Here is a 14,483-nt window from a genome sequence, read left to right as displayed (position 1 = left end):
TGAGTTATTGAGTTTATTTATTGAATCCATGAATTAAATTTTTTCACTATTGTAGCAGTTATAAGCTGCCATTGATTATTTTTTTTTGAAAGATTGAGATCAAATTGTGGGGGTTTATAACCCTCTCGCATTTTTTTAAAAAACATTGAGATCATATATTGGGTATTGCAAACGTCACTAATTGCCTTTAAAACCGCCACAAATTAAAAATTTATATTGTGGCGGTCGTCGTGGAGATTTTACAAAATTGCCACAGAAATGCTTGTGGGGAAGGTAACTGTGGTGTTTTTTGAAACCGCCCCAATTCATTTTGTAGGGGTCAAAAACCGCCACAAAACTTAAAAATACCCCCCACAAAATGAGCCTTTTCTTGTAGTATGCTAGTCATTTTGAAATTACAAGATTTGGATTTTCATTTCTTGTTGCATGTTGTCATATATAAGTATGTTACGAAACCCAGTAGGCATGTGCCCACTCCGTTGACAATATACTCACAAAGAGACACAACTAGTTAACTGCATATACTAAATACGGATAATATGTCAGTAATATGCAGGAGTAATCATACTGCACAAGACACGAAATTTGTCTCTGTTTGAGCCTAATCAATGAATACTGCAGTAGGAGTAAAACCGACGCGGTTTCTGGCAAATGGCCACGCAAATAATTTGTTGACTTTGCACCGTTCCAACACCTCTACACAATTCTTCATGTGCAAACGGAACTAATTATCACTATCTTTCCTCTAAGCTCCTCTGTTAGACTGCAATTTGTGCAGTATATATATAAGTACTAGTATTCGCTAAGCTAGCTCACATGCATTCACCATTTCCTGTGGACACCTAAAGCTATGGCTAACAATTCTAAGCTTTTCTTGGCTCATTATGTCACACTTAGTTGCATTCTCATGCTCCTAATTATGATCTTGTTTTCTCAATCTTCTGCCGTTGATGTTCCTACAAACAGCTCTGTCTCTCCCTCCACCATTTGTAAGTCCACTCCCTACCCTTCCTTCTGCAGATCCGTGCTCCCGACCACCGGAAACATAGACGCCAATGTCTATGACTATGGTCGTTTTTCAGTTCGTAAATCCTTATCTTCAGCTCGTAAATTCCTGTCCCTCATCCATAAATACCTTGGCAAATCCAAACATCTAACAACCACTGCTGTTGGTGCTCTCGAAGATTGCCAGTTCCTAGCTGCGCTAAACATGGACTATCTTTCAACTTCTTTCAGAACTGTTAATGGAACTTCCAAAATTCTACCAAACTTGGAAGCTGACGACGTGCAAACCATGCTCAGTGCCATTCTAACAAACACGCAAACTTGCTTGGATGGACTCGAGGCGACGTCTTCGGCTTGGAGTTTGAGGAATGGCCTTGTTACACCACTATCTAATGACACAAAACTTTACAGTGTTTCATTAGCTTTGTTCACGAAGGGATGGGTTCCTAAGAAGAAAAAGGGATCTAAAACACACCCTAGCCAAAAACAGCTAGCCTTCCAAAATGGTCACTTGCCATTAAAAATGTCTGCACAAAACCAAGCAATTTTGGAGACTGTTAGCAGGAGAAAGCTACTCCAGCAGCAAGATGACGACGACCAGGTTCTGGTGAGGGACGTTGTGATAGTAAACCAGGACGGAAGTGGGAATTTCAGCACCATAACTGATGCTGTTGTTGCTGCTCCAAACAATTCCATTTCCACCTCAGGCTACTTTCTAATATACATTACGGCTGGTATATACGAGGAGTATGTCTCCATCGCCAAGAACAAGAAGTATTTAATGATGATTGGCGATGGTATCAACCAGACTATCATTACCGGCAATCATAGCTTTGTTGATGGATGGACAACATTTAATTCTTCTACATTTTGTGAGTACCTTGCTCCTTAATTTTCCGATCGAGTAATTAACATGGGGTTGTAGCTAGAGCTCACGATAATTGTCTTTCTTTTAATTACAGCTGTGGTTGGTCTAGGATTTGTTGCAGTGAACATTACTTTTCGTAACACAGCAGGAGCAATCAAGCACCAAGCAGTTGCCGTTCGGAATGGAGCAGATTTATCCACTTTCTACAGCTGCAGCTTCGAGGGTTACCAAGATACACTATACGTACACTCTCTTAGGCAATTCTACAGAGAGTGTGACATCTACGGCACTGTGGATTTCATATTCGGTAACGCTGCTGCTGTTTTTCAAAATTGCAACTTGTACCCGCGGCTGCCTTTGGGTAATCAGTTCAATGCAATAACAGCACAAGGCAGAACAGATCCGAACCAAAACACAGGTATATCTATCCACAACTGTACAATCAAGGCAGCAGATGACTTGGCATTCAGCAACAGTAGCACCCGAACATATCTTGGTAGGCCATGGAAAGAATACTCGAGGACTATTTACATGCAATCTTTTATAGATGGTTTCGTCCATCAATTAGGTTGGCGCGAATGGTCAGGAGATTTTGCTCTCAATACATCTTACTATGGTGAGTTCAATAACAGTGGACCAGGATCGGACAGTGCTGGCAGAGTTACGTGGCCTGGTGTCCACATTATTAACGCTACTGATGCTGCTAACTTCACAGTATCTGGCTTCTTACTAGGAGATGATTGGTTGCCCCGGACTGGAGTGCCATACTTTAATACCTTACTCTAACCATGACTCCCCATATTTCCCTTTTATTCTTACAAATTGTTTTAACAGAATTAATAAGCATTCTAAAGAGAATCTTCTCTGAAACAGCTTGGGAGATGCGAGTTAATGTTAATTCATTCTTTTTGTTTTTGAATCTAATCTACTATCCACACGTTACTGATCAAATATACTGTTTTGTTCACCAAACGAGTTGAGATATCTAAAACATATTATCTTATCTGCTTGAAAAATATTGACGAGTACTTGTAATTAAGAAATGAAATTAATGAACAAACAAAATGTAAAATATAAATGACACTTTCACTAATACATCACAAAACAATTTTGACGACTCTCGCCATAGTTATTCTGCTTGATTCTCCTTTTTTCTTCTCTTGCAAGAGTTAATGGAGATGAATGCAGCTCAATTGAATTAAAAAGAGTTGTTCCAATATCACTAGATTCAACTTTGGACTACCGCAAAGTTGTAACCATTTCAGTTGAATCGGCTCCTTTGGCACAAGGGGGTCCGAGCAAAATACAAAGAAGAAATCTCTTTTGATGCATTCATGATAAAAAGACTCAAGGATGTGAACTGAGTCAGCAAACTAAACCTCTGTTTGTTATACTTGTTAGGATGCCTCTGCTGTAGATAACTTATTATCATATCATAGCTTCTCTTTCAGTAAATTGGTATTCCGTTTTAATACATTTGACTCCCATAATTCCACATTGACTGCCATATTCATTCTTCAGATTCAGTTAATAACCTTATTAGCCTTTTTACTATCATATTCTTTCTTTCTGTTGATAAGTTGTCAAATTCTTTTGCCATGCAGGTACGACTTTTTTAGTATGAGGACATTCTTGTCATTTGATGACATCTTGTTTTTTTTCCTGCACATTACACTAGTTTCGGAATTTGACTAACAAGCATGTAACTAGTGTAACCTTCTTCTTTTTCCTTCTTATTTTTGGATAAGAGAGAACTCTGGCGTAACCATATCTGCTAGGAATAAGAGTGGAGGACATAAATAGCATCTTTATTGTGACTTTCTTTAGTCACTTGTGCTTTACTCTCTCACCTTATCTTTCATAGGTCAAGAGTAGGATTACAGTAAAAAGAAGGGTAGGACGTTATGTTTAATGGTGTACTTACATGTAGTACATGACATTAAGTCCCCGTATTGGCCATAGATTTTGTTAAGTTTTTTCAAAAAAAAATTTGGCAAACCATATTTGTTTATAGATTGTTTGGCAAATTTTGAAAACAAGATTCCCAAATTCCAAAACCAACTCTAGACTTGTTTTTGGCCCAAAATATCACTGTTGGATTTTTTAACAATTTCAAAAATTACCACCTAATTACTATTCTTTTGGACTGATGGATCTTATAATATTATTGCAATTTGACGAATTATAGTGGCTAGTAATTGTGTTATTAGCAGTTGATATTAAAATATTAGGTTATGATTTTAGGATAGTGTATTGTGTAGTTCATTATAAAAATAATAATTTTGTGCCAAACTTATCTATTTTCAGGACTATGGCAGATAATGATTAATGGCATTAATGAAGGTTCTGCACATACAAGATTAACAACTTGGTTTGTTTGGTATTGTTGGATATTTTTTATAGTTTTTAAAACTTATGGGTATAAGTCACATTTCATGTTTTTTTTTTAAAAAAAGTGAAATATATTTGAAAAAATGATGTACAAACTTCACCCAAATCAAAATTTTAAAACAAATTTGAAAATTTGTAGCCAAATGCTAGCTAGAAGTTTGTATGAACCGGATCAACTAAACGCCTATATATATATATATATATATATATATATATATATATATCTTAGATGATTATGTGACAATGGCTGGCGCTCTCTTTCTCCTTTTTTTTGGGTGTTATCTTCTATATTTATCAAAAAAGATACATCATAAACATTAATTAATCCAGAATTTAAAAGAAACTTCACCATCTAAAAATTCCCTAATTATACGGGAAAAGAAAATCCCTTTTCTTTGTTAGCCAAATATCATGCAAGATAGGTAGCCTTAACATAAATAGCATCAAAGTTGTCTTTCTTCACCAGCCGACCATATGATCCACTACGAAGCTTCCAAACTCCAAACTTTGTTGTTCGATAATTCGGAACAAAAACCTTTCCGTTAGAGTTATAACTAGATTAATTTTCTCCTATTTTTATATGACATTAATTTCTTCCCTGATTGCGATTTCAAATGTCATGACGTTTACGTATTTTAAGTATTTAAATTTTATTTTAAGAAACGTTAGTGGTCAAATTCTAGTCATTACATCAAAAAGTCTACTCTTTCTATTTCAATTTAGATGACACACTTTATTTATTAGTACGTTCCAAAAAGAATGACACATTTCTATATTTAAAAATAATTTAACTGTAAACTTTTTATTTTACATACTTTACCCTTAATAAAATGCTTTTATAGCCACGCAAATATTATGGCCCTACAAGATTATGCCCCTTAGGCTTTTAGCACCACATGTTTAAAAGGTCTTTTTTTTCTCTTAAAATTTATGCCTAGTCAAACTACTGTTCGACCAAAAAAAATTAGACTTTTTGTTGAACCAATTAAGTAAGAAGATTTTAGGTAAATCCTAGCCAAAGATAGTTTACCCTAGATATTTGTCAGAAGATATGAGTAAGCAAACAAAGCAAGTATAATATTTAACTATAACATTGATTAAATCCGATTATATAAGAAGAGGATGGTGATTTTCATAACATTAAACAACAATGAAGAATACATAGATGAAGAGGGTCACCGATCTTTTACAAGGTAGAACCCCATACATTTGTTATGATGAGACTAATGATATAAATTGAGGATATGAGCTTCCTTGCTTCTTCCTTCTTCGTGGGGAGAGAGAGAGATGAAGATCCCTCCTCCTCTCGGAGAACATGTCTGTGCGTGGATTTGTTTTCAGCCCCCTTTCTTCTTCTTCTCACTCAGTATATATACTACACTACTAGAAACACATGGATTTCCCACGGCGAAATCAGTGGGAAACTGGTGGAAAAATCAAGTTTTCACACCACATTCCCACTGAAACGAGTCACCAGGAAAACGCTTGGTGGAAAATATCTTCCCAGAGTAGCGGTGGGAAATTTTCCACGGTTTTCCCAGAGAAACTTTAATAGGAAAAATAATAAAATTTCCCACCAACAATCAGTGGGAAATATTATTAGTAATTTTTATTAATTTTAATACATTAGCCAGGGAAGTGATGGGAAAAATGCACAGGGAACTGAAAATAAAGTATGAACTTTCCAACTGATAACCGTGGGAAATATGCAAGTTCTGAAAAATAAAGTATGAACATTCCCACCGATATCCGTGTGAAGATGGAGAATACGAACCCCTGAAAAATAGAAAAAAAAATGCTCTCGTTTCTCTCTTCTTTCTCTCTCTAGCGTGTTCTTTCTTGTCGAAGGCAGCCATGGCTGCTGCGACCTCTCCCCAGCCTTTGGCTGTGGGAGAGGCAATTCAAAAACATTCAGAAACATGTCACAATGTTAATCCAAAACAAACGTATGCTTCAAAACTCAATCCAAACCAAGCTGTTGTTGCGTCAAAACTCAAGTTCGAGTTAAATCCTGTTAACATGGTACATGGAGAACCAACGATTGAATTCACCATTGAAGAGGTTAATGCGTTTACAATCGAGGAGGGACTGCACCAAGCAGTTATTCTTAAGTTTTCATATGGGAAGCCAGATATCCAGGAATTGCGATAGCTTATTCCAAAACAATTTGACGTAAAAGGCTACTGTAATGTGGGACAACTTGAATATCGACATATTCTGGTAAGGTTCGATCTTTTTGATGATTTTGTTCAGGTATTATCAAGAACTACTGGATATGTCAAGGCAAAGGGGGATGAATATTTCTTCAGGACATTCCCATGGACTATGGGATTTAATCCACGCGAAGAAACTTCAAGAGCAGTCGTTTGGATCTCGATGCTTGATCTTCCTGTGAATTTATTTGCAAAGAAATCTTTAATGTCCATAGCTTCAGCAGTTGGTAAGCCTTTAGCAGTGGACAAAGTGACACAAGATCGAACGCGATCAAGTACGGCGAGGGTTAAGGTGATGTTAGACTTATTGGATAAACATCCTAAGAAAGTTAGGATTAATATTGTTGATGTAAACTCAGGAAAAACTATTGAACATTATCAGGAGATTGTGTATGATAATCTCCCAAAATATTGTTCATGTTGCAAACATCAAGGGCATGATGAAAGATCATGTCGTTGGAGGATTGAGAATAACAAGGTTGATGTAGTTGTTATGGATGAAAAGGAAAGTCTGGGCAATTTGGATAAATTACAAGGTAATGCTAGAGATTTTCTTAATGCCAAAAGAGCTGGCCTACAGGAAGTTGGAGTAGCAGAAGAAAATTTGGTCGAACAGCAAGTAACACAAATAGAAGGAGGAAAACAAATTGTTGTTCAGAACAATGATGTGAATCGAGCTGCTGAGGAAAACACTGCACGTGATGTTTCAAAGCTTGAAAAGGGACCATATCCACCTTCTCGTGATGTACCTGCTAGGAGAGCTTTGGCAAGAATTTCCAATGTTGTCAATCCAATAGTGCAAGCCTATGACAAACTTACTACTGCTGCAGTTATTCTGTCAACTTGTGCAGTCTCAAAAGGGAATGATGAGGGTACAGAAAAAGCTGCAACTGGTTCTATTTCTAAAAAACAATCTGGCCCTAATGGTAAAATTTTTAGTCTGAATCAGGAGGTTAAACAACATGGAGAGAAAGAAGGATTTGAACATGCAGCTGATACAAGGCCAAAGAATACTGTACAAATAGAGGGTATTGCAGATGATCGACCTACTGCTAGTGCAAAGGTTAGTAATGGAATAACTGATAGAGTAGTAGGAGATCAAACCACTGGAGGAAAGGATATTGTAGAGGCTGGAACTGATTCTTCAGGTGGTAAAGTTGGCATTGAGGTTGATATATCTCAAAAGACAACTGGAGGAACACAATCCAAAGTTGCAGGGCAGTCTTCTGACAGAGACGTTGTTGCCTAGACTTTAGGCAAAGAAAAAGATAGAAATAAGACCATACTGCTGGAAAATAAAAGCGAGACTGTACTTGAGGATGATCAGGGAGGCGATATAGGTAAGAAGAAAGAAGAATGGAACGTGGTAACAACTAGGAAATCTCCTACAAAGAAGCAGGTCTCACCAAAATATCAGAACAAAAGTGTTCGATGAATTGACTTCAATGTTGGTTCAAGCTCAAATACTTTCGAGGCTTTTGCTGCTGCTGGGGACCCTGAAGGTGAAGCAACAGGTTTACATGATAGTGGTATGTAAACAACTTATTCCAATGCCCAGTAATGAACGAGGAGGCCAAGGCAGTCTAGATTTGATTGGAAAATTGGGTGTTCGACGAAATAACTCAAACAAAAATCTGGAGAATGAACTAACAAATGTCCAAGCCCATAACTCCAGTGCACCTATACTACAATTTACCAATCCCCAAGTCGAACAAATCATCAAAGATGCTCAAAAAGAAATGTGATGAATAATACCATGGCTAAACAACCATTAGTCACCTTAAACACCTTCGTATTTGATGTACCTTCTCAATCGTTTGAATCATATGGGGAGTTTGAAGGTGAATCTGGGCAGCATATTGTGTCAACTGGGAACAATAATGAAATTATCCAAGATAAGGTGAGAGGGATGGTTATCAACTCTAAGCTGTGGAGAGACCAACGTGAGGAGGACGATTAAGAGGACTGGGGTGATGGTTTTGTTGGATACTCTTCTGAAGAAGCTGAGCACGAAGGTGAACAGGAGAGTGCAGGAGAAGAGTTAGAGCCAATACCAAAGTCAAAGGCACCAGTAACAGGCTCCAAGACTAAATTAAATCTCAATGCACCATTGTTTATACCCAGAAACTCTCCAACTACTGCTAGCCATAATGCAGTAGCTGGAAGGTTGGTTCACAGTGCAGCAACACCCTCCAAGCAGATAGTTCCAGTTGAAACTACAAACCAAAATGCAGTAGTATGTACATCTAGTCTGCAGCAGCAGCAGCCTAATCCAAGCATCTCAGCTGCAATTCCTACTGATGATCGAGGAGCAGCAGTAACACCAAAAACTAGACAGCAGCAAATTGTGACAACTGCCCCAGCTATTTCAGTAGATGAAAGAAAGCTCTTGGATGCAATGGTAAGTGCAAATCCGGTAAAATCTCTTAATACTATTGCTGGCAGCACTGGTCGTGCGAGTAGAAGCAGAGATAAAATGCAAATCACAGAACAACAACAAAGCAAGGCAATTGTGACTAATTCTCAGGATGGAAACACTTTGGTGACACAAGGTCTTGCTCAACACATGCCAAATCCAGTTATTGTGGGCAGATATACAAATGAAGAAGGGGAGGAAGATGATATTCTAAATCAATGCCGGGCAGAGGCAGCAAGAAAAGGTGATTTATTACCAATGCATAGTGAAAAAAGTAAGAAGTCTCGTACAAGGGATAAAAGTTGGGACGGCAGGGTGAATGAAGATGCAAATTTAAGGCGACTTCGAATGAGAGTTGCCAAACAAAAACAGGCCACCCAAACTATATCCACAAAGTCCAATCGTCCAAACAAGAAAGCATGACGTTTGAAGACATTTTTAAAAAGGTAGAGGATGAAGACAAGAGGATACAATTTGAAGATTTCACAACATTAGAGAAGAGAGAACATTACTGTTATTTCTACATATTTTTACTATACCATCACATTAGCATAGTTCTATGTAATATCATCACAGAGTATGTTATAAACTCTGTGATGATCAAAGAATATCTAGTTCTAGCTAGTTCTTTCTTTTTACATGCATGTTAGTAGGTGAGGCTTTTTATTTGCCTCAATAGGATTAGTAAGGTAAGGTTTAGCCTAGTTTGTGTTGCACTGGTCCTATGCCTTTGGAAAGATATCCAGATGGCCATGAGATTATATGCCCTCGTGAGACTTTGCCGGCAGCTACACCATGATTCCTCTACATGAGGCTGCCATATGGGCATTGTGAGGCGCAAAGGAGTGATTATATGGCCAAGGCATAGAGGCAACACTACTAGTGCTATTGTCCCCCTTATTTGTACTCATCCTATGTGGTTCCTTTTTTGCTTTTTAGTAATAATAAAACAAGCCCTAGGCACCTGCCTAGTGGATTTGCTAAAAAAAAATAAAAAATAAATAAAAAAAAAAAAGATATCCGTGTGAAATGTGTTAATTCTACCAGAATAAAAGTATGAACTTTCCCACCGATATCAATGGGAAATATGCAAGTTTTGCAACTAAAGTGACGAACCTTCCCACGGAATCAGTGGCAATTCCGTGGAAAATCTGGAAATTATTTTTGTGCACAATGCTGCTTTTTATACTGCACCACCTGCCAAACAAAAAATACAACCACCAACAACCTAAATACAATTAAACATTTACACATAAAAATCAGCATCTTCCTATTCATTTCGTTAATTAATGTTACACCCCGTATTTTCGTACGTAAGAGTACATCATAAGTCAATTAATGTAAGCTCAGAAAGGGAATCATCTTTTAAAAGTTTACAAAGTTAGTTCATCATGTTAACGTGGAGGTTACAAATATTTAAGATCATTAGTACCAAGTAGCAAGAGGGTTTGAAGGCTTAGAAGCTAAACGAATTGAAGAAAATAAGTTTTAGTCGAAAGTCGACAAGTTGGAATGTTTTACCATGTACTTTTGGGGTGATACTAGGGTTATTAACATTATAAGGAGATTATATTATGAGTTATTTTAGTCGTACGATAGTTGGTGTTATGTTTTGAAGTCCAGCGAGTTGTGGAACAAAAGTTGGAAAAAGGTCATCACAAGTTCCATTCATAAATGTGCTGAAAATTAGGTCAAATGTAACTGAGTTTTTCTCCCAATATACTTGGAATTAGGGGATGATATACCTATCAAATTAAATATCTATGAGTCTAGTTTCTAATGCAATAAACCTTTTGTTGATACGATATTGGAGTAGAGAGATATTTGTATTTTCGTGAGACAGCTCAGACTGGTAGGTGACAAGTAGGTGCATCACCTACTTGCCAAAAGGAGAGGTCTCAATTAAACCTCCTAAAGTCGGCCAAGAGGGGACATTTAAAGGATTATAAACTCAATTACTTCACCCATCTTCCAGACTTTGAAAACCTAATTGAACCCCTGCAACTCCTCCCCAAAAATCCCACACAAACCCTAGGGTATTCCGGGTGTTACGACGTGATTCTAGTGCTGAAAAGTCCGGACAGCATGCTAGTTTCTCTTTCTCCTTCTTGTATCCGTGTTGAGGAACTTATTTTTGATGAAAAAGGACCAGGTTTCGTGGGTGATACTCAGTACAAGGTAAGTTTATGCTTCTCCTTCCATTATCTATGCGTTTGCAAGTTGTAACTCGATCGTAAAGAATAGACCTAGCTAGTTTCGGAAGAATGGTATGTTGTTTGATCTTGTGCAATGGTTGGCTGGTTGTGAACTTATTTTTAAGTTAAATTCATGGCTGGTTTATTGGATAAGAGGTGTAATGATATACTTTTGGTTGTATTTCTCAATTTGAAAGAAAAGACAAGTCGAAACGTGTTTAAGTAAACCGAAAAATTATGTTTGAGTTGATGAACTTGTGGGACTGTTTTTGGGCTGTTTCGTGTTGGTATTGGGTTGTCTCTTTTACTACTGTTTTTATGGAGTTGAGAGGAGGAAGTGTGTGGAGAAACACCACATAATGGCAAGGTTGTTTGTTGGTCGTTCATCGTAACATTTTCGGATTGTTTGACACTATTATGATTGTCCTGTTGTGTATGAAGTGATAGGGGTATGTTGGGCTGTTTGTGATTGTTTTGACTAGTGTGAAGTCATATATATAGGGGAGGTGTTGTCCATTTTATTGTAAAATAGATTGTGGTCGATACATAATAGTTACGACGCTTATACGATAACGAGAGTGTCATTTCTCTTATTATAGACTAAGGACCCGTGAAATTGCATAGCTTGAGGTTGGGAAGAATATACAAGGTATGTTAAGGCTCTTCCTTCATTCTTTTGGCATGATCTAAAGTGAAACGAACATAAACGATACGCTATTTCATAATGAATCTACTCCTAGCAACTAAGGTTATCCATGTTATTCTTTCCTTACAAAGTTATTCCAAGAAAGTATATATGATTCTTGAGTCCTAGTGAAGTTCATATTGATGGTATGATGTCCATAATGTTAATCGATGGTGCAATGACCTTATGTCACTACAAAAGGTTTAGAACGTGACTCCATGAGTCCAGCATGCATTATATATGTATCTACTTTACTCTACCGAGCCGCGCTATAGTCGGCCGGGTATGGCACCTATTGTGCAACCACTGATCAGTTGGGTTTACCGAGCTCCACGTGGCCGGGTACGATTCTACCGAGCCTTATGATGGCCGAGTATGTTTTTACCGAGTCCTCTTTGAGGCCGGATACGATATGATGATGATGATGCCCACAGAGGCGTATGTTTTTTTAAAAATTTTATGTATATATATGTATTATGCATTTCAGTGGCCCCCAGAGGCACTCAGATGTTACAGGTTGTATCTCCTCTATCTCTCTTTACATTGTTGTTCTTATTTATGTTTTTCTTCCTTACATACTCGGTACTTTATTCGTACTGACGTCCCTTTTGCATGGGGATGCTGCGTTTCATGCCCGCAGGTCCCGATAGACAGGTTGACATTCCTCCAAGTAGGCTATCAGTTCAGCGGAAGGTGTTGGTGCACTCCACTTGCTTCGGAGTTGCCTATTTGGTCAGTATGCTTTGGATATGTATTGATTGGTATGGCGGGGCCCTGTCCCGACCTTTATGATATTAGGTACTCTTAGAGGCTTGTAGAAAGATGTCAGGTGTATGGATACTTGTATGGCCTTTTTGGCTTATGTTTTGAGTTTACAAATGGTCATGTCAGCCTTATAGGCCCGTATGTCACATGTATAAGTTTGCGTATCATGGTGGGTCGTCATATGTTGAGTATTCCCCTATGTTTTATTCTTGTTATCTCATGACGAGTTTTCTAGCTCATTTACCATGATAGTATGATAAGAAAGATATGTTATGTTGGTACTCGGTTGAGTAAGGCACCGGGTGCTCATCGCGGCCCATCCGGTTTGGGTCGTGACAAAAGTGGTATCAGAGCAGTTCTGTCCTAGGGAGTCTACAAGCCGTGTCTAGTAGAGTCTTGTTTATGGGTGTGTCGTGCACCACACTTATAAGCAGGAGGCTACAAGGCATTTAGGACTGTCACTCTTTCTTCTTTCTCTAGATCGTGTGGTAGAGCTCAGTTGTAAGAATTCAAACTTCTAAATTCTATTTTATCCGTAATACAATGATACCTACATCGAGAAAGATAGTTGGTTAGAGATTGAATGTGGCTCTGGAAGAGCTGAGTTAGAGGAACTCGATTTTGCATCACACTAATGATGAGTAAATATAAGTTCTTCAGCAGATCATGTGTCTACTAAGATGTGTGAGCTTCTTGAGAAGGAGCCCCAAGGCATGGATATCTATCCACCCATATGGTAAAAAGCAACAAGAGAATCAGAAGGTAGATACAAGTTTCAACAAATAAAAGAAGCAAGGTGGCGAAGGTTACGAGGTACCAGTTAATGAAGGTTCAGTATTTACAATTCAGGCAGAGAAATACATGCATTCTGAGTTACCTTGAACAGTAATAGAGTTATATACAATTGACCACACCCATCTCAATTATGCCCTATGGGAGCTGACAAATATAATTTAAGAGAATGATGTAATATGAGGATCAAGCTGGGATTAGGGTAACCAAAAATTATGGATGGATTGTTATCATTAGCTAACATTTCCGAAGGGTAGTGCAGATGTGGTAATAGATCTCCTTGTGAGACACCCAGATGATGAACTCTAGAATAGTGCAATCAGATATGAATACTAGAATATTTAGAAATTTCAGAAGATAGGCAGTGGAATCCAAAAAGGGATAAATATTTACCTTAGTATGACTCCTGCCCCTAGAGAGAGAGAGAGAGAATTTTAGGCATCCCGAAGAGCCAGTGAGATGAAACAAGGGGAGCTAAAAGTGAAAGGACGTTTTGTTGAAGTTTTCAAAATAAAGTGATAGATAGAAATATTAGTCGGAGGATAAAAAGAGAGTAAATGAAATATTATGAGTAAGATGTGATAAATCGGTGATAATAGTAAATCAAAATATGACAGGATGACAGAGTCTACAGCCAAGTGAAGGGAAAGACAAGAGGTCACAGGCCTTGACGCAATAAAAGAGTATAAGCCATAAAGTCATATCCCCATTTCAAGAAATGAGTTGGTGACTCCGACGTGATTACCAGAAGGAAAAAGTTAGACCCTGGAGTAATAGAAATAAGTATGGGCTGGTGAACAAGATAAATTGAACATGAATTGGGGATCGAATGATTTAATAATAGTTGGCATCATGAGAATTTTAGAGATTGCATTCCGGCATTAATAGAATGGACAACAGAAGAATAACCTTTAAAGGTAATTCAGTAAGATGCTTCCCTAGAGCAAGCATTGTGAGCAGAGTTAAGCTTAAGGGAATAAGTATGCCAATTATTCTAGGTGTCACCCTTGTGCATAAGGAATTCAATTATCCCCAGTATAGAAGGGTTACATAAGCCGAGTAAGGGTCATTGATGATGTGAAAACACGCCAAAGATGAAGAGGTAACTATGGAATGGTAAAGGAAGAATGTGGTAACAAAAAAGGAGAAAGGG

At 37.8% G+C, this 14,483-nt stretch overlaps 1 protein-coding gene across 1 annotated transcript; it reads left to right on the top strand.

The window, feature by feature from the left end:
- The first annotated feature begins 605 nt into the window (after positions 1-605).
- On the top strand, positions 606-2,818 carry LOC109221022 (probable pectinesterase/pectinesterase inhibitor 7). The gene is made up of 2 exons (XM_019385487.1): positions 606-1,877; positions 1,968-2,818. Exons 1-2 carry the CDS (start codon positions 851-853, stop codon positions 2,657-2,659), a joined length of 1,719 nt encoding a protein of 572 aa, XP_019241032.1. The 5' UTR covers positions 606-850; the 3' UTR covers positions 2,660-2,818.
- Positions 2,819-14,483: the final 11,665 nt, after the last annotated feature.

Source organism: Nicotiana attenuata, unplaced genomic scaffold (assembly GCF_001879085.1).
Source record: "Nicotiana attenuata strain UT unplaced genomic scaffold, NIATTr2, whole genome shotgun sequence".
Classification (NCBI taxonomy): Eukaryota; Viridiplantae; Streptophyta; class Magnoliopsida; order Solanales; family Solanaceae; genus Nicotiana; species Nicotiana attenuata.
The sequence above is the reverse complement of the archived record's forward strand: the minus strand, read 5'-3'. Positions and strand labels throughout refer to the sequence as shown.